General features: G+C 43.1%; 1 protein-coding gene across 1 annotated transcript in view; it reads left to right on the top strand.

Annotated features, from left to right (window-relative positions):
* Window positions 1-2,967: 2,967 nt before the first annotated feature.
* Window positions 2,968-21,311, top strand: part of AK4 (adenylate kinase 4) — a 71,507-nt gene continuing 53,163 nt past the window's right edge. Inside the window, exon 1 of the mRNA XM_006879841.1 lies at window positions 2,968-3,112. Within this exon, the coding sequence (XP_006879903.1) occupies window positions 2,968-3,112 (145 nt within the window). The remainder of the gene's footprint in view (window positions 3,113-21,311) is intronic.

The raw sequence follows: 21,311 nt of genomic DNA, 5'->3' as shown, positions 1-21,311 counted from the left end.
GGAACTTGGTCTCACATACTTTGGCCATGTTATTAGGAGAGGCCAGTCCTTGGAGGGGAAAAAAAATCATGCTTTGAAAGATTGAAGGTCAGTGAAAGAAAGGAAGATCCCCAACAAGGTGATTGACACCATGCCTTTTAATGTGCTCAAATATATTAGAGACAATGAAGATGGTACAGGATAGGGTTCATAGGGTCACTTGGAGTTGTATTTGACTCGAGGGCATCTAACAAAAATAATGTGTGGTAGTTCTCCTAAGTCCTAAGGGGTTACTATGAGCCAAGATAGATGGCAGTAATTTGTTTTTAAATAGAAGCTCATCTCCCTATTTTTCCCAGCAAGTAAAAAGCTGAAGTACAACTTCCCTGAGGTCACACTCCCTGAGATAGTTCAGAAAGTTTGAACTTTGCCCTCTCCAATGTGGGTCTTTGACAACAAGTGCAGGAGTATATGGAATGCTGGCCTGGGTTCCAGGTAGCCAGTAACTAGACAGTATCTAGACCGCATCTCTCTGTGTCTCTCACTTTATCCAAGGGAAGGTAATTTCTGAGCTCTTCAGGTACCAGACTATTTGTTTCTCATTAGTGAGGGTGAGAATGATTGATGAGTATCTCACCAGTTTGGGTGATGCTGTTTTGTGCCATGGAGTGAGATTCAAGTCACAGCTGATGTCCAGCAGGTTTTCAGAGGCAGCAAATCACATGGGAACAGATTGTCCATCTTTCTTCCTCTGAGCAGCTAGTTTAGATCAGATTGCCTTTAGGTTGGCAGGGCAACTCCTTATCACTAGGCTATAGGTTTAAGAGAATATGTGTTGTGATATTCACTGAGCCAAATGGCAGCATTATGATAGATAGTGAAAAGGTTGAGATTGTTAACAATTTTAGTTGCTTGGCTCTGAGATGAACTCTTGGTACTAGCAACCAGGACATCAAAAGACGAATTGCATTGCGAAAGTCTGCTGTCAGGGACCTCTCCAGAGTATTGAAGAGCAACGATGTCAGTCTAGAGACTAAGGAGCACCTGAGCCAGGCCATGTTCTTTGCAATTACTTGCTATGCATCAGAGAGCTGGAAAAGGACTAGGGATGATATTAGGAGGATTAATGGCTTTGAGCTATGGTGCTGAAGATTATTGAATATACCGTGGACTGCTAGGAGAACAAATATATTTGTCTTGGAGAGGGTGAAACCAAGTTGCTCCTTGGAGGCAAGGACTCTGAGGCTTCCTCTGACATACTTTGGGCATGTTGGAAGAAGACCAGTCCTTGGAGAGAGATGTCGTGCTTAGGAGGGTGGAGGGACAGCGCAAGAGAGGAAGACCCTGCATGAGAGGGATTGATTCAGTTATTGGAGGTAATGGGGGTTGGGTGTGCCTGATATGATGAGGTTGGCACAGGATAGAGCAATGTTCAGAGCTTTTGTACATAGAGTCGCTATGAGTCGCAAGCGACTGGATGGCATTTAACAATATTCACAGGAGGGGGGAGGATATGGAGTTCGAGGCTGGACTCTGAATTATTGGACATAATTAACAGCTGGGCTCTAATGTCCTGGGATAAATTGGTCTTAAGGTCTGGAGCTCTGGTGGTGCACAGGCCCCGCCTTTTTTCTGCTCCTAGAACCCTGGCCTTTGGAGTCCTGTAGGGCAGGTTCAAAAGCCCCGCTGGAATGTTAACTACCATCAGGGAGGATTAAGTCTCTATTGTTCACTGCTGCATCCCAAGGGCCTAGAATACTGCCTGGCACAAAATAGGAACTCTTTTGTTGAATGAATGAATCACTGAATGGCCACATACACATCTTTTCACGTGTTAATGCCCTACTTTGAAAGATTGTTGCATAATGAAACCACCTGGCAGGGAACTTGACGCACAGTAGGCGCTCAACAAGTTGTATTTTTCCTTCGTAGGAATAGTCCACCCACTCCCTCCGTCGCCGTCAAGTGGATTGCGTCTCGTAGAGACCCCAGAACGCGAGTTCCTCTCCTTTCTGTCTGTACCCACTCTTTTCACCACGCCACCGAAGACCCCGCGGGGCCCGGGGAGCACGTGTGCCGGGAGGGCGGGTCGCGGAGCGCAGCCCCGAGCAGGGGAGGGGGCGCCGGCCGGCGGCTCGCGCGGGGCCGGTCTCCCCGGTTACGTAAGGCGCGAGTCCCGCGCGGCCGGCCCGGGCGCGGAGTGGGGGCGGGCGGAGGCGGCGCCGCCCAGCGGTATCCGGGCTGGAAGGCTCTCGGCGCGCAGCTTCGCAGCCGAGGTGTGTGTTTATCTGACTGCTCTTTGTAGAGAGGCGCCTGGCTCCCGCTCGCAGCTATCGGGGCGGCGGGGGAGTGCATCCTGGCAGCCCGCGGTGGAGGTGGGCGCTCGGCTCCGGCAGCAGCCGCCGCGGCGAACCCGGAGGATGTGACAGCCGCGGGGGAGGGGCCGGGCGCGAACTGGACGCTGCCCACGTGCGGAGACCGGGGCAGGGGCTCGGCCCGCAGGCCGGCTGGAGCGCGGGGTCGGGGTTGCAGGCTTCCACTCGCCCCTTTCTCAGCTTTCCTGGCTCGGGGCGGGGACTTGGGGGAGAGTTGGGGGACCCTGGCGTGGGGTTGTCCGTCCTCCCAGCCCCCTCCTCAACCCGGCGGTGGGGGCACGAGGGGCTCGCAGAGAGGGTCGAGATCGCAGGCGACCCGAGCTCTGTGCCCCGCGGCGGCGCGCGCTGGGGGCGGGGGCTCCGGGAGCTGGCTGAGCGCTGTCTGGGGGGGAGCGGAGGCTGGGAGGGCGGGGAGAGATAGGGTGGCGCGCCACTCCGCCTTAAAGTCCGCCCGGTGCAGGCTCAGGGGAAGGACTGTCTCCGAAGTCTCTCATTCCCGCTGCAGGGTGGCTGGCGAATCCACGCACAAGTCGAGGTGATCTGGCACCAGGGCGGAAGCAACAAAGTTCCCGAGGCCCTGTCCGGGACGGCTGACCCCCTCCTCGCCAAAGCAATGGCTTCCAAACTCCTGCGCGCGGTCATCCTTGGGCCGCCAGGCTCGGGCAAGGGCACTGTGTGCCAGATGATCGCCCAGAACTTCGGCTTCCAGCATCTCTCCAGCGGCCACTTCTTGCGAGAAAACATCCGAGCGAAAACGGGTAAGGGGCTGCGAGCGTGAGCCCAAGAGGGGATCGGGTCTGGTTGGGGAGAGGAGTGGCCGGAACGGGGTCAGGTCTCCCCGGGTCCGCGGGCGCCCTTCCCCCGCCCGCGTGTGGTCGTGCACGTACGTGACAGGGCGCATGCAGCCGACGGGCGGCCGGGCGGTCTGCGGCCTTGCGGGTTAACCGCGCCCGAGGAGGAGGCCGTGGCTCACGGGAAGGATAGTGGGAGGTACTCCAGGCTCCGCGCCACCGGACTCCTGCCGAAAGACACTAGCCTCTCAGCGGAGGGGGCGAGAAGCAGGCGACCGACCGCCCCAGCTTCCCCTTTCGCTGCTGTCTTAGGCACAGCCTCTCCACATACATCCCTTGGCTCTCCTGGTTCCCCGCGTCCCTAAGGAGTGGCTGCGCCCTGGGCTCTCGCCCGAGCCCCGGAGGCCGAGCGCCGCCCACCTGTGGGAGCGGGGCCGGGCCGCGCGCGGGGGAACCTGTGGCATTGCGGGGCTCCCAGCCACGCATCTCTCCAGCTCCACGAGGTCCTGGGAGCTGAAAGGCTTTCTTGTTTGCTGCCTTCTTCTAAGGTAAACTGTTAACTAACCACCAACTCCTCCTCCCCAAGCCAGGGCCTGGAGGTACGGGAGTGATACACTTAATGAATAAATCACACTCTGCATTCTGCCTTCCTTGGCTTGCATAGTAAAAAGTTGGTGACATAGATTGCCTGCTGTCTTATTCTGACTGTATTTAGTACGGCCTCAACCTTCTCCCGGTACTCACTCCAGTTAGCAGTGGATTGGCGTTAAAAGGCACCCCTGCCGCAACTTGATACATTACTCTCTGGGGATGAAGGCTCGCAATTAGCAATTCCTTGGTGAAAACTTACTACAAACAGTGCCCTTTAACATCGCCAAAGTCCTCCTTGGTGTCCAGGGTGGTTAAGGCACATCGTGGGCTAATTTTCCAGGAATCTTCATTTTAGAAGTACTAATTAGTTTGAAGAGGTGGGTGGAGGAGGGCAGAGTTTATTCATTATATTCTAAGCAGGTTGTAAAAGGAGGCTCATATTTTGGTTTTCAAGAACATTCCACCCTCAGCCTCAAAAGGAAGGCTGGTATGCACTAAATTTCTTGCTTCCACTGGATAAGTTTTAATTTTAATTACGCATCCAAAGTTTTTTTTATTCTGTGTTTGGTATGTGGTTTGGAGAGACAGAACCATACTGTGTTCAGGTCTGGCTTCTCCAGCTCTAGGTAAAGGGAGGGAACAGGTAGGGTGAGTGGCGCTCATACCTTAATGTTCTCTGTACTTCGTGACTGACTTCCTTTTGGCCTGAAGGACTTTATCTGGCACTAGCGGTCCCTTCTGTTTTTAAAATGTGATAGGAATTGGCTGATTTTTGCACTTTCTTAGGGGTGCTGAAAGTGTTCTATTTGTTATTCTCCCTCCTTTCATTTTACCTGTTCTGCACTTAGTTTGTGTTCTCTTTAAAAAGTGCTTTCATTCCCCCTCCACTGTTTCCTTGTGGAATAGTAAGTGACTGAAATATTTTGTCTACTTGTTCCTTGTGCAAATGGGTAGTTTTTGCATGGGCCAATTTAAAAACTGCAATCAGGGAAAGAAGATAAAGGACAGCAATTTGTTTTGAAAGTGTCTGGCTCCAGCGGGTTTGAAAGGGAGTTGTTCTTAGATTATTCTCTCTCAGAAAAGTCTGCAGAAGAATTTTACAGGTTGACTACTTGGTAAATAAGAAAACATTCTAAGCTATTTATTTTTCTATCTGTAACTTGCTGTTTGCTTTTAGCCAGTTTCCTGGAGGAGAAACACCGCAAACCCTCTGTGTTTGTTTCTTTTTATAGTGGAAGGAGATGATGAAGCACATACAACAAAACCCTTGTAGGAATTTGGATTTAAATTGGAACAGAGATCAGGCCATCTGCTCCACCCTTGGTGGGGTGCATTCTCCTGTCTAATGGCTTTCCTTCTGCAACCACAGCCTGCCCTTCTAGGGAAAGACGACTCTGATGATGAACTCTGAAGGTTTTCCCTTATCTGTGTTTGTAGAATTCATCCTCTTACTCTGTAGCTCATTCTTTTGCTAATGTCACACTTGCAGTGCAATAAAGACTGTCTGGTTCATTCAGTAGATATTTACTGAAGGGTCTTAGGTGCTGCTGGGTCTGATTTCAAGACAAGTCTGTGACCCTTGTCTCTTCTCCCTTCTTCATGCTGCCACTTCCCATTGAAACTCAGCAGGAAGGTATCTGGCAGAGCACCTAATTCATAAAAGGAGTTCAACAAGTTTCGTGTTAGGTCATGGGTCACAAATTCTGTATACATCTTCCCCGAAAGGAGTCAAACAGCCTCGAGGGATAGAGTCCATTCTATCTAATTAGCTCTGATTTATGGTAAAAACTTGTACTTAATATGGATCTGAGATTAGCCTCATTGCTGTTACCCATTGGCGCTTCCCAAGCTGCCTGGAGCAGTGCAGGCTGAGGCTTATCAAATACCTTACTTGATGACCCACCCCCAAATCTTTAAAATCTTTGGCTCATTCTCTTCAGTATACTGTATGAATAAATACGAGAGTCTCGTCTTTGTTTGTCAGGAGTTAGGCCTTAGAATTCGTTATAAGCAGTATTACATCTTCTCTGTGTGCATGCACAGGTGTGTACAAACACATTTCAGGTGAGTCTCAGTAAAAGGTTTTATATTTAGTGATAATTTCTCTTCTTGGGTGATGGTTCACCGAAACCTTCTAAAAGGATACAGTAATTGGTTTATTTGGGGTTTTTAAAGTAATTGTGTTTTAAGAATTTTGACCAATGTTGCTATTATGAGCTTTCTCATAACTGATGGTCTCGTTGGAATTGACCCATCAGCAGGTGTTCAGAGGCCCCATTTTTCTCCCATTGAGCAGGATTCGAACCACATGTCTTTGGGTTGATAACACAACTCCTTTTACCCACTTTTCTATACTGGGTCTACTATCACAAGTGTAGGGAAACTGACAAATTTTTCACTTGGAAGCGTCCTTGATTTGATTAAGAGAAAAGCCAGTTTAAGAACAAACTTGTGTCTCTTAATATTAACTGCAGCTCTTGGTGGAGTTTTACAAATGGGACTAGCATTTCAAATTATACCATGGGCTGAGCTTTCTTTGAAAAGGTGACCTAGTTCAGAGGGTTCAGAGCTTTTGATATGCATTAAGTGTAAATGTGTGTCTTTTCTTATGCAGAGGTGAAAACTTTGAATTGGCTGATAGGGTGATTTATTTTTACTGAGACTTGAAAAGGTTCAACAATGTATCTTAACAACTTTACGTTTATTACAGAGTTCCAAAAATAATCCATAGTCTACTTTTTAGCCCCTATCCTGGTGAGACATTGCTCAGACCAGGTTTTGATACCTCTTTCCAGTCTGCAGGCCTACTCTACATCTTTGTTTTTCTCTGGTTACTTTATTTTAAGAGCCTTTTTTTTTTTTTTTTTAATGGTGTGTGTACCATCACATAGGATCTGACTGGTACAGGAGGAGATTGTCCTTCCTTCTCCAGCAGAGCATCTGGTGGATTAGAACCATGTACCTCTGGGATGGCAGTATAGTTTCCTGCCACTAGGCCACCAGAGCACCCTTATTTGTTTTGTTTTTTAATTATTGTATTGATGTAGAATATGCACAGATAAATGGCTCAACAGGTTCTCCTTAAACAATTGAGTAACATTGGTTAGAGGTATACCCCAGAGATACTGCAGCTTTGGTTGCAGACCTTGTAAGTCTTACGAATTAATTTGGTTTCTCAGTACATAGATCTGAGTTACATTTATCTAACTTTTTATACCTGTAACCTACTAGTTGTGCAGTGATAGCATTATGGAAAAGTTGTAAATACTGTGAGAAGTGCCAAAATAAAACACAGTGAAAAGAAGTGAGCCCAGGTTTTTAGAAAATGGCTCTGATTTTCAATGAAGGGTTGGTAAAAAACTCCATTTTCTAAAACAAGCAAGCAAACAAAAAAATATAAACACTACTTGTGAAGTGCAGTAAAGCAAAGAACAATAAAATGCAGTATGCCTGTACATTCTTCGAGTTGTGCAATTGTTTGTACCTTTCTTTTCCCTATTAACATAAACTCATTGTCCCCTAAGGTTCCTATGTAATATAAAAAAAAAAAAAAAAACCCCAAACAACAAACTCAAGGCACATCTTTTTTCACTTTTGAACAAGAGTCTTCAGTAAACTACCATAAAAGTGTTCAGTAAATGGTAGCTAGGCACCATCATCCAAGATCTTGGGGTCTTCTGGCAAAGCAGACAGCTGTTCATGGAGACAGGCACACATTCCATGTCCTCCTTTCATTCTTGCCTTCCCTTTCTCTGTTGCTGCAGGTAAGGATGTTGTGCCTTACACGGCTGCGTGAATGCTTTTTGAAGCTCTAGATATTGTGCAGAGAAGTACAAGAAGATCAGAAACACTAAACATTTTGTTATTAGATGCCGTCAGTTGAGAGACCTGAACCTTTCTCCATTCTGTGGCATCCTCATCATCTCTATTTTTTAAATTTTATTTTATTATTTGCGCGCGTGTGTGTACCGTCAGATTGGATCTGCTGGTACGGGAGGAGATTGCCCCTCTTTCTCCAGCAGAGTGTCTGGTGGATTCGACTTAATGTCTTTGTCTAATGACTGGCCTCTACGGACAACATGCCCAAAGTATGTGAGGTGAAGTTTCACCATCTTCGGTCTTCAAGGAGCCTCCTGTTGGCACTTCTTTCAGGATGGATTTGTGTGTTCTTTTGGCCGCCCATGGAGGATATTCAGTAATTTTCAGCATACAGTTCAAAGGCATTGATTCTTTTCAGGCTTCCTTATTCATTGTTCAACTTTGAGATGTTTAGGAAGCAGTAGGAAAGATAATGGCTTGGATCAGGCATGCGTTTGTCTTTAGACTGATATCCTTGAGTTTTAGAGAGGTCTTTGGTAGCAGATTGCTATCCTTGGAGATTTGGAGACATACTACATGGGGAAATCTGTAGTAGAGACCTCCTCAAATTGAGGAGTAATGATATCAGTTTGAGGATTAAGATGTGCCTGATTCAGGCCATGTCCTTTTAGTCACTTGTGATGCATCTGAAAGCTGGGCACTGACTGAGGATTGACTGAAGAAGAATTGATGCCTTTTGAACTGTGGTGTTAGACAAGAGTGCTGAAGATGCTGTGGATTTCTGGAAGAACAAACAGATGTCTTAGAGAATGTGTCACCAGAGTGCTTGTTGGAGGCAAAGATGATGAAGCTGCTTCTCACATACTTAGGGCATATTCCAGGAAGATTATTCCTTGGAAAGGGACATACTTGGGAAAGTGGAGGGGCTATGAAAGAGAGGAAGACCCTCGACTAGATGGGTTGACATGGTGACCGTGGCAGTGGACCTCAGTCTGTGTCTGATTGTGAGGGTGGCACAGGATAGGACCACGTTCAGATCAGTTGCAGCATCTATCCTGGGTATTGATTGTGAATCCATATAAAACGAAGTCGTTGACTATTCTTTTATCCATCTATCATGATATTGGTCCAATAGTGAGGATTTTTTGGTTGTTTTTTTTTTTTTTATGCGGAGATATAATCAGTGTGAAGGGTGTAATCTTTTATTTTCAATAATTAACTCAAGTTATCTTCACTTGAAAAGAAAATGTGTTTTAGGCCGACTAATTGGAATGTTTCATGGAACGATGCTAGAGTTCTGGTGGCTTAATGGTAATTATTGTACTGTCAACCCACTGGCAGGTAGGTGGCATGTCTGATCATGTAGTTATTTGTGTGATCCAACAGCACGTAACAACTATGGATACTATATATCAGACTAGAGATTAAAAAGAGCACCTGATTCAGGCCGTGGTCTTCTAAGTTACTTGCTATAGTGTGCATCAAGAGAGCTGAATAATGATAAAGGGTAACAAGAAGAATCGATGCCCTTGAGTTCTGGTGCAGGAGAAGAGTATTGAACATCCATCCCATGGACCACCAAGAGAACAAGCAGGTCTGTCTTGGAGAGGCTGAAAACAAGTTTCTACTTAGAGGCAAAGATTTTGAAGCTCCATCTCCAATATTTTGGGCATGTGGCCAGGAAGGACCAGCTCTTAGAGAAGGACATCATGCTTGGAAGGGTGGAAATATGGAAGGACAATGCAGGAGAGGAAGACCCTGGATAAAGTAGATTGACAAAGTAACTGCAGTAATGGAGTAGGTGTGTTGGAATCAGTGAGATTGGCTCAGGACAAGGCAGGCTGCAGAGCTTTGTACATAAGTTGCTACGAGTCACAGAGGTGAATTGATGACACATAACAACAACAACAACAACAACAACATAGATACTGTTGGTGGGCAAAGTTCCCCTTTATGAAACAGGTAGAAATCAGATTTGGCCTTCCCCATGTAACTACTGCTCCTCATACAACAAGGTGTCCACTAAATTCTTGAATAAAGCATCTCTTTACAGTAAACCTGACCATGGCCACTGTTACATGCACCTGGTTGAACATTCACCTAGAATGGTAATATATTTTAGAAGTAGTCTTTTCTAATCTAAATCATACCTTTATGAGAATTTTGACAATGACAGTGTATAGAGAGTAAAAATTATCCTCAGTGCATCCTATGCAGTTAAAATTACTAACAAAAGTTACTGAATATTGTTACTTTGTTCCTCTCCAACAAACTTGAAACCTTCTTCTCCCACTTAGATACACATGGTGATCATTTTTCTACATACTTGGAGTTTCTTAAAAAAAAACACATTTTGGTTGGTATGTAGTACTCAGTTTGTTCACTAGATACTTTTTAAGCAACCATTTGATTGCTCTTTGTTCACAAAAAGGTATTTCAAGGGTGGGAAGTGTGGGCTGAAGAAATGGAGGATAAGCAAATATAGAATATAAAAGGTGATATATGGTCTTAAGTGGTAGTGAGTTAGCATCAAGGTCTAAGGTTGAATAATTAGGGAGAATTTGGGAGCTGAAAAGCAAAGCATGAGCATATGTGGATTTTGGAGGGAGAGCGGTGTCCCAGGAACAAGGTTAAAACAAGTGCCAAGGCTTTGAGGTGGTGACAACTGTAGGTTTGAGGAACAACAAGGTGATAGGTTTCAGCTTTGTGAGTCAAATGGATGAGGTGAAGCTGAGTGAGGGATGAGTGTGGGTCAGGTCAGGCAGCCATAGGTCCCTTGTAGTGATTAGACACAGTGTCTGTGACACTGAAAAAAAAGAAGGGTTTTTAATTAGAAGAGTTGACCTTTTGCATGCTGTGGGAAAAATGATTGCAGGTGAGCAACAATGGTGCCAGAGTGACTGTGGATGAAGAGGGTGAACCATGGTTTGGACTGCAGTGATGGTAGTTATGTACTGTCAAGTCAGAATGGAACCATAGCTCACCTCTGTAGGTTTTTAGAAGCTGTAAGTTGCCTATGAGATTTCCCATCTTTCTCTCTCAGAGCACATGGTGTATTTGAATTGCCTGCCATTGGGGTTTGGGAGTGCAACTCTTGCCTACTAAGCTATCAGAGTTCCCTAGAGTGGTAGCAGTGGAGAGAAATGAAGGACTTTAGGATATATTGTGGAGGTAGGGACAGCTGGACACATTGAGCTGTGTGAGTCAGATAATGGAGAGAAAGCAGTCCACATTAAGTCCTAGGATTTTGTCCTGAGCATGTAGGGAATTATACTTTAAAGTGATATGTGTGGAACAGATGAGTTATTTGCCTTTAAATAATGCTGTTACTAGCATCATTTGGCACCAATACTTTTTTGACTGGTAATAAAACTAGAGAATGACATTTTTAAACCATAGAGGAAGATGAATTACAGCTTAGAATCAGCAGGTCAAGTTCTTGATGTTATCTTACTCATTTGGCATAACAAATTTTCTCTACACAGATAGATATTTAAATGTAAATATTTTCCTTTGGGGTTTTCTTTTCCCCTAAGCTTACAAGAATAAGGTAATCACATATATCCCCACTAACTGGAAGACTAAAATCTTGTTAATACTTTTATTTACAGTATATCCTTCTAGAGAGTTCCCCCAGAATGGTTATGCAAATATACACATACACATACATATTTTGAAATATATTTTTATTAGTTTTCTAAAATTTGAGGCTTTCAATTCTTACTTTATTTAACAGCATATTTTGAACATTTTATAGTTGTTAATGAGCTTGATGTCCCTATATCATTTTAATATAATTTATTGATCTCATTTTTCTTTTTTGTGTTAATAGATGCATATGGTAAAAATTTCAAATAATACCCTCATAGTAGGGTGGGAAGGTTCCCATTCCTTTTCCCTGGTGTGCTTTTTTTTAAAAAATCGTCACCTTTTTACTTTTTTATTCCTCTTGGATGTTCATCCAAGGAGTTTGTGCATAACAGTGTATGTTTAAATTGGACAATGCTTCCTTTAAAATATATATGTAAATTGAAACTTTGTTTTGTACTGAAAACTTAGTATTACATATTAAATACTGGGGGTTTTTTTCCACTTTTTTTTTTATTAATTTCAATGAACATTTACAGAGATTTTGGATTTCCATTCATTGTTGCACTTTTCTCCCCACCCAACCCTCCCCCACCCTCAGTTTGCTCTTCTCCTTGAAAAGCGAAAGAAAAACTCCTTCATTGGTATACAATCCCCCCACACTCCCCCACTCTGAGTATACTCCACTCTGCAACCCTCATTCTGAACTCTTATGGTACTGTTTTATATTAGCATGTTAAATATTCTTTTTTAAAAAAAGATTGCCACTTTGAGTCAGATCCGACTCAACAGTACATAACAAGTACAACGCCATTACTATATAGACATACCATAGTTTCTTTAACCAGCTAGCCTTAAATATTGGGGCTTTTAAAACCCATTTAACATGACTGAGAACTTGTAAAAAGGCTGTGTTTATATGAGATAGACCTATTGATATTTGCCATATTAGAAATTAGAACTAAGAAATGGGGGGGTGGGGAAATCCCTATCAGTTCATTAAGGAATTCTAGTGGCATAGCCACTGATTAAACACTCATCTGCAAATCAAAAGATAGGCAGTTCAAACCCATCAGACCAACTCTGTAAGAGAAAGTCCACTTCCGTAAAGATTTACAGACTGAAAAACTTAGGGCAGCTCTGCTGCGCCCTGTGTCACAGGTTCATGACCATGGGTTAATTAAAATTAAAAATAAACCCAAAACAACTGAGATATCATCATCTCATCCTGGCAACAATAGCAAAAGTTCAACAGGGCAGTAAACAACAAATGCTGGTGGGTTTGAGGAGCAATTGGAACTCCTTTTTTTACTGCTGGGAGTGTAAAATGGTGCACCCACTATGGAAGGTGGTCTGGAACTTTATCAAAAAAGTAATAGGGAAAATGTACTCAAAAAGGATGGTGAAGCTGCTTCCCATATTGTACATTTTGTTAGTCCTTGGAAAAAGACATCATGCTGGGAATGTCGAGGGTCAGAGGAAGACCCTGAGCAAGATAGACCGACACAGTTGTAACAGGGCCATCAGAGGACGGTTCAGGTTAGGGCAAGGGTAAGGTCTGTTGTTCCTACTGTGGGCTGAGTCTCATTTATTTCTGCTGTAATCTGTATTAATTGCCTTTCTTCTGGTAATCATAAACTGTTCTGCTGCTCTTTCCATTTGCTCCAGTTGTAGGGCTAAAATATCAGATTTATCTTTTTTTACTAGATGGGTCTGGGTGGACTTGAATGGATGAGGTAGAAATCTTCTACTGACACTCAGAGGCTCTGTTCGCTGGGCTGGCACTCAGCCTCTGGCTTCTCTCTGTGCTGTGTGTACACGGGACCCCTGGGCTTCTCTCCTTGTGCCCTGTACCTTGTCTTCTTCTGTCTAGTTCATGTCTTGCTTCCCTCTGGGTATGTCTGCACAGTCTCGGTCCACTGTTGGAACACTACTGCGTTACCTTCCTCTGTTCCTAACTTGCTAGCTCTTTCTCAAGATTACCATGCTGTGCTGGGCTGACTGGCCCAGAACCTTCACTCTGTATCTCCTTGTTTGTAATTTTTAATAAATTTCTTTTTCTGGTTGATATCCAGTGTAATATTTACATTCCATTTGCTGCTCAGGGTCCCAAGATTGTTGTGTTTCACCTGGCTTTTCAAGTCCTCAACGTAGAAGGATGGCACCATCTTGATCTCTGTCACCTGTTTTCTTTTAAATCATTCTTTAGCAATCTCTATTTGTCCACGTTGTGAGAGGAATTGGGAATTGTAGATTATTTTTTTCTTTTTCATTTTCATTTTATACTGGTTTGCTTACAAAGTTTGTATCCATTGTTTTTCACACCCTATCTTTCCTATTTCCTTTACCCATGAGATTTATTTTTTTCTTTGTAAAATTGTAGACATTGTATGTTCACAATGAGTTATATTTCAAGAATGTACTTTTCTATAGCAAACGAGTTGTTTTGTTTCATCTTGTTTTAAAAAATGATTATATAGACTTTTGGATCATTCTGTACTTCCCCACCCCCTCTTGAGGTTAGTTCTCAGATTGGCCTTTAAGACATAGTACAAAGGTCTCATTTGTACAGCTTCAGGAAACCTAGTTAGAAGGTTGGTGTTATAGTTTAACATTCTCATTTCCAGATTTCAAGAGTTCTTGTAATAGGTAAAGAACAGGTCCATTAGAAGGCATCCTTTACTTACAGTAGAGGATCAGAAAATGCCGTCACTGAGTAAATCCATCTTATCCAGGGACTTCCTCTCGTGCATTATCCCTCTACCGTCCCAAGCATGACATTTCTCTCCAAGGACACATCCCTCCTTGCAACATGCCCAGAATGTGTCAGATCGATCTTCAAAATTCTTACCTCCAAGGAGGAGCCTGGTTTCACCCTCTCTAGGATGAATCTGTTTGTTCTCCTAGCCATCCATGGTATATTTAGTACTCAAAGCACCACAACTCAAAGGCATCAGTTCTTCTATTCTGTCCTATAGGGGCACTGTAAGTCAGAGTTGATTCAGCAGCAACAGCTTATCTGGTCCAAATCTACAGAAAGAAAGAAAAATCTACAGAAAAGTTAGTATTAGGTAATTTTATAAATAAATTGCCTTGGAGAGATTGAGTAACTTGCCCTAGGTTAAATGGTTAAACAGAAGCTAGCATTCATTCTTGGGACTATGGAACAAAAGTTAAACTTCACATTATTTCAGGCTTTCATCCAGGTCCACTAGTAACCATTGAATCCTGCTTTAGGTCAGATAAATGCCAGGTGTGGGCAATGGGATGGCAGATAGTCATCGGGAACTCTCTAAAGGTAGAATATGGCATGTGCCTGGTCCAGGCCGTGGTCTTTGCAATCACTTGCTATGCATCAGAGAGCTGGACCAATGACTAGGATAAAAGAAGAGTTGATGCCTTTGAGTTGTGGTGCTTGAGGAGAGTATTGAATATAGCATGGATTGCTAGGATTACAAATAGGTCTGTCCTGGAAAGGGTGAAAACCAGGCAAGAATTTTGAAGCTTCCTCTGACATATTTTGGGCATGTGGCAAGGAGGGACCAGTTCTTGGAGAGGGACATCATGCTTGCTTGGGAGGATGGAGGGACAGCCAGGAGAGGAAGACCCTCAATGAGATGGATTGACTCAGTGACTGGGGTAATGGTGGTAGGTGTGTCAGAGACAATGAGGTTGGCTCAAGATAGAGCAGGGTTCAGTCAGTCAGAATTGACCCGATGGCACATAACAACAACATAGGGTTTTATCTCTACCCCCCTCATGTTGTTATGTACCCTCGAGTTGCCTGCAACTCAGCGACCCCATGTATTAGAGAAGTGAGAATGGGGACATGGACCACCCAGCAGAGGCTGCAAGCATGCATTATTTTTTTATCCTTGAGCATCCTTGTCCAAATAAAAAAAATCTGCATTAAGCTTGAGTGTGCACGTGTCTTGGCAAGCTCCTTCAATCCATAATTGTTTTTAAGAGTCGTGTCATCTTTTAGATGGATAGTTTTATAAGTTAAACTGTTTTTCTGGTTGGATATATTTCTTCAAGGTCTTTGAAGTTGCTGATATAGGTGATTCAACCTTTATTTGCTTCTAATTCACTGCTTCTCTATTACATCAATATTAGCCAATAGATCTTGGTAAGAATAGCCAATGTTGTTTTCACAAGAGCTATGAAATATTGATTACATATATGGGCATACATTTCCTTAATTGGTGGCTATAAATACTGTCTCAGGATATAATTTTTTTCCAAAAAGCAGATTGATTTTTAACTTCCATTACTTCAGTAGCATTGTTTTTAAAAATCAAGACTCCAAAGTGCAACAATGAATGACTGGAAACCCAAGTCTCTGTAAACTTTCATTAATATTAATTAAAAAAAAAAGGAAAGGAAAAAATAATTAGGACTCAAGCTTAAACATAGTTGCTGTTAAGCTCAGGATTTTATTTTAGATTTCCAGGGTTTTTATGGACTAAATACAGTGCATAACAATGAATGTGTTAAGTTTAATTTTCCCATTTCTTAATGTCCTAGAACTGGAAGGGATCTTAGAAGTTGTTCAGTCTAGCCAGTCATTCTGTGTTGGGTCCCTTCTACAGCAGCTGACAGCCAACTCTCCTTTGGAGGCAGCCCTTTCATTGCTGGACAGGTCTAATTGTTGGGGAGGCTTCTGTCCTTTCACAGGATGAAAGCATGCTCCTTGAAACTATCACACACAAACTTACTTGTTTGTCCAACTTGTGTCTTTTGGTGCCACATAAATTAAGTCCACTAGCTTTTTTGATAATGGAAAAGAGTTGCTAAGCACTTCTTCAACTTAAGTTGCCATTTCTCTTTATCCTTCCAAGAAAAATAGGCCTAGTTTCTTAAGACGTTCTTCCCTTTTGAGGTTTTTTTTTATTCAGCTGGGCTTCTGAATACATGCATTGTGACCCTTTTAAAATGGGGATGACCACCACTTGGGCTGAGGCTGTGTGTGGTGGGATCAGCGTCGTTGATGTGGATTTACTCTGCATGTTCTTTTTCTAATGAACACATTATTTATGAACAATGTCCTATAAATAATCATTTGTGTTAAGTCTTCCTGATACGTGCTTCACATTGTAGCATGATGAGACTCATACAGCCTACAGTATTTGCTAGGAAAGAGGGTGCAGTTGGAGTGCTCCTTGGAGACAAGAATGATGGAGGCTTCCCCTGACATACTGCAGACATGTTGCTAGGAGGAGCTATTCCTTGGAGAAGGACATGATGCTGGGAAGGGTAGAGGGTTGGCAAAGGAGAGGAAGGCCCTCAGCCAGGTGGATTGATACGGTGACTGCTGCACTGGGCTCTTGTGTGTCAGGAAGAGTGAGGATGGCACAGGATACAATAGGGTTCAGATGTTCATAGCTTCAGGTCACTCTGAGTTGTACTGACTGTCGTGATGGCACCTAACAACAAGAGTGTGATCACACATTCTACAACAAGAACAGCAGCTAACCAGATTCAGACCAGCTCAGTGGCTTGTGGGGAAAAGGCCTGGAATTCCTGCTTAAGTAAAGGTTAAGGCCAGGAACACTCTTGAAGTGGGTGCATGAGGTCACTATGAGTTGGAATATAATTGATGGTATCCATCAATACCAGACTCATTCAAACCTGAGTATAGACACCAATTGCTTTCATCTCCATTTGATAGCTCAGCTAGTAGAGTGGAGGACTGTAGGGCTTCATCTGTAGTCTTGCACTTTTGAGTCTGGGAACAGATATTCTCCCTTGGCTGCTTCTGAGGATTAGCATGGCTGTATAAAATCTGTGGCAGGATCAATTAGGAAAGTGTAAGGAGTATGGTGGGATTCACGCTTTTACAGCCCAGATAGCACAGGAAATAGATTAGTGATGAACAACTCGTGAATAAATTTTCCTAAATTGCCTCAGATTATAGTTTATTTTCCACATAAGTTATTTTCTAAAATTTAGTACCAGAATGGTTTATGCTAAATATCTTAATGATAAGAACATGGCTGTGGAGCCACAGAGCTTCATTTGAAATTTGACTTGGTTACCTTAGCTCTGTGACCTTGAATAAGGTAGCCAGTCTCATTTATAAGTGAACGTAATAGTAACTACCTCATAGCGTTACAAGTTAATAGGTGTTGGCAGGACTGAAAAAAGGCTGAGACACTGTCTTGGAATGAAAAATTTTAAAAAGTTGCCAAACAGGCTTAATCATGAAGATAAATATTAAATGAACCAAATACCAAAATGCTAGAGACCAGCTTATGAGACAGAGGTTAGGCTGAGATGATTGAGAACAAATTTTATAAGTACAGTATTGTTGTTAGATGCTGTTAGCAACCCGTGAACAATAGATCTGAACCCTGTGCCATCCTCAGCGTCTCTGACACTGCTGCAATCACTTGTGTTACGCCATCTCCGTGAGGGGCGTCTTCTCTTTCACTGACCCTCCACCATTCCAAGCAGGATGTCTCTTTTGCTTGTTAGCAAATCCTTGCTTCCAAGGAGCAACCTGATTGTATCCTCTCCAGGTCAGATCTGTTTATTTTCTTGGAATTCCACAGTATACTCATTACTCACATGCCACCTGAGTTGAAGCTTCACCATCCTTGCATCAAGGAGTGCACATTCTCCCAGGCACATCTTCAGTCAGGACAGATGTCAGGCAATGCCTTTGACCTTCAGCCTCAAGGGTCTGAGTCAGTATTACAGAGCTCTTAGTCCTGCCAACTATGGCACCTTTCCCTCCTACACTATTCCCAGAGTCTTCCAGCAAAGCTTGGGGGAAGGTCCTTAGCTCTAGCACTGACTCCGTTGGGAAGTTGATGTTATGTGCCTTCTATGAGTTACCATGATCCTATAAACGAAGGCTCTGAACCTTGCTCCATTACTATTCTCCAGTACCACAACTTAGTCATTCTTCTTTAATTTTTACTTATTGTACAGCTTTCAGATAGATAGCAAGCAATTGAGAATACTATGGCATAGGTCAGGTGCACCTTAGTCTTCAGACTCTGGAAAGGTCTTGGGTCTTTCACAGTGCACCTCAACTTTTGATTTCCCGACCACTTGTGTCAAGGTTGTTGACTATGGCTCTAACCAGGATGAAATTGTTAACAACCTCAATCTTTTCTCCATCTATTGTCCCAGTGGTAAGGATCTTTGTTTTATTGATATTGAGATGCAGTTATTATTGAAGGCTGTAGTCCTTGACTTTTCTTCAGCCAACACTTCACGTCCTCAGTTTTGACAAGCAAGGTTGTGTTATCTGTATACCACAGGTTGTTGATGAGATTCTTCCAATCCTGATTCCACATTATTCTTTATAAACTTCAGCCTCCCTAATGATCTGTTCTGCATATATATTGAAAAGGTGTGGAGAAAGGATACATCTCTGACACATCCCTTTCTTGATTTTGAACCATGCAGTGTTTCCTTGTTCTCTTTGGACAGTAGTATCCTGGTCTAAGTACAAGTTTTGCATCAACACAATTAAGTGTTCTGGGATTCCCATTCTTCTCAATGTTAGTAATAATTATGTTCCACACAGTCAAATGCCTTTGCATGGTCAATGAAAACACGAAGTATCCTTCTGATACTCTATACCTTCATCCATGACCCATCTGACAATCAGCAGTATATCCCCCAGTGCCACGGCCTCTTGTAAACTGAGCTTATGTTTCTGGTAGTTCTTTGTCTATCTAGACATTTTTGGATAATCTTCAGCAAGAGTTTTGCTTGTACGTGATAAGTGATGCTGTTCTGTAATTTAGACACATTTTTTCCCTCTAACTTTGTAATGACCTTTTACTTTCTTCATGGATGTTATCTTTAATCCCACAGCTCCTCTGGTCTTTGTTCATTAGTGTTCAGTGTTAGCCTCTAACCTGTTCTTGAGATGGCTTTTTAAATCAGGTGAGATACAACTCAAGGTCATCTTTCGGTGTTTGTGGATTTGTTTTCATTTTCTTGAGTCTGAACTTGTACATGTGTAGTTGATCTGTTCCACAGTCAGCACTTAGCCTGGTTTTCACAGCTGATCCTGAGCTTCTCTCTAAATTATGGATGAGATGAGTTGACATAATGATGAAAGTGATAGGGGCAGGTGACAGGGTTGGAGACAATGAGATTGGCTTAGGAGAGAACAGATTCAGACCTCTTGCGCATAGTTGCTGTGAGTCTTTGACAAGCACATAACAGCAATGACAACAATTTTTTCCACAGATAAAATGAATCTGGTTTCTATGTAGTTCATCAGGTGAGGCCTATGTGTGTAGTCATATTTTATGTTTATTATAAAAGATGTTTGCACTGTATCATTGTAAAAATCTTATCATTCTATCTCCAGACTCATTTTTTTTTAGTAAGCCCATACTTTCTGACTACTGAACCTTCTTCCTTGTTCCCAATTTTTACATTCCAGTCACCAGTCATTATTGATGAATCTTGATTGCATGTTTGATTTCAGGCAGCAAAAGTTGGTAGAAATCTTCTGTTCCTTCCTCTTCGGCTTTAGTTGTTGGTGCATGTGGTATCCTTAGTAGATCTTCCTTTATGTCTGTGGATAGCATCCTGCCACTTAGAACATTGTATACTACTTAAGTATGAATCTAGAAATAGGCTTTTTTACTATGACTGTAACCCTTTTTCCCCCCCTCACTTTTTTCTTTCTTCTTGTTATTATGTGCCATCAAGTCGCTTGCGACTCACAGCGACCCTGTGTACAAGAGCTCTAAACGCCGTTCTATCCTGTGCCAACCTAGCCATCTCAAACGCACTCATTCCCACCACTCCACTCACAGAATCGATCCATCTCACCGAAGGTCTTCCTCTCCTGACAAACATGATGTTCCTCTCCAAGGACCAGTCCCTCCTTGCAACATGCCCAAAGTATGTCAGATGAAGCTTCAGAATCCTTGACTCCAAGGAGCATTCCAGCTTCATAGTAGATTATATTATTGTCTAATTTAAAATAGTCCATGCCAATCCATCTCAGCTTGCCAGTGCCTAGTATGTCAATATTTATACATTCCATTTCTTTTTTAACAATGTCCAGTTTTCTATACTCTTACGTTATAAGTTCCACATTCCAATAATTAGTTGCTGTTTGCAACTATACCTCCTCATTTTTGTGTTTCCTAGTATGAGGGCTTAGACTTCCATAAACCCTCATGGCTCTTAAAGTCTTAAGTGTGCACTATGTTCCTAGGGTTTTCAAAGAAAGGTCTGTTCTTTCAGAAGTGGATGACCAATTTTTCTTGCTAGTCTGCCTTAATTTGGGAGCTCTGCTTTAGTACAGCAACTGACAAAACAAGTGCTGTACCCCAAACCAGATGACAGTCAAGCAGGCATGAATATCTAAACTATTGAAGAGCAGCTGACCGTCTGGCGGTGGGTTTTCAGAGGCAGTTAATCGCTCGGGAGGAGGTTGCCCATTCCTTCCGTGGAGCTGCTGGTGGATTCAAACTGTGCCTTCAGGATTGCAGCGCGGCTTCTTGCCACTAGGCCACCAGTGCTCCCTTAATTTACCAGTAGGAGAAATAAAATCTTGAACATGCTACATATAGACAGAGCTTGAAGACATTAAGCTAAATAAGTCAGTCACAGAAGGACAAATATTGTATGTGTTAACCTATATAAAAAGTCAAGAAAAGACAAACATATCAGAAACAAAGCTTATTAGTGGTTACCAGGGTCTAAAAAGAAAGTGGGGAATGGTAAATGGTGATGGAAATAGTGTTGATTAGGGGGTAGAGTTGTTATGTGCCGTCGAGTCGCCTGCGACTCATAGCGACCCTATGTACAGCAGCCCTAAACTCTGCTCTGTCCTGTGCCAATCGCACCATCTCCGATACACCCATCCCGATTACCCCAGTCACTGAATCAATCCACCTCATAGAGGGCCTTCCCCTCCTGCACTGTTCCTCCACCCTCCCAAGCATGATGTCCCTCTCCAAGGACTGGTCTCTCCTTACAGCATGTCCAAAGTATGTTAGACGGAGCCTCAGAATCGTTGCCTCCAAGGAGATAGAGTTAAACAGCTAATTATTTTAGATGTTGTCAAGAAAGTATGTGCTACAATAAGGAGAGAATTTTTTTTCCTCAAAGAAAAACAAACTGGGGGTGAGTGGGAAGGGAGGAAAATGGGCAACAATGAATGAATGAATGCAAATCCAAG

This window comes from Elephantulus edwardii, unplaced genomic scaffold (assembly GCF_000299155.1).
Source record: "Elephantulus edwardii isolate Elephantulus edwardi_28Jun2011 unplaced genomic scaffold, EleEdw1.0 scaffold00005, whole genome shotgun sequence".
NCBI lineage: Eukaryota > Metazoa > Chordata > Mammalia > Macroscelidea > Macroscelididae > Elephantulus > Elephantulus edwardii.
The sequence above is the reverse complement of the archived record's forward strand: the minus strand, read 5'-3'. Positions and strand labels throughout refer to the sequence as shown.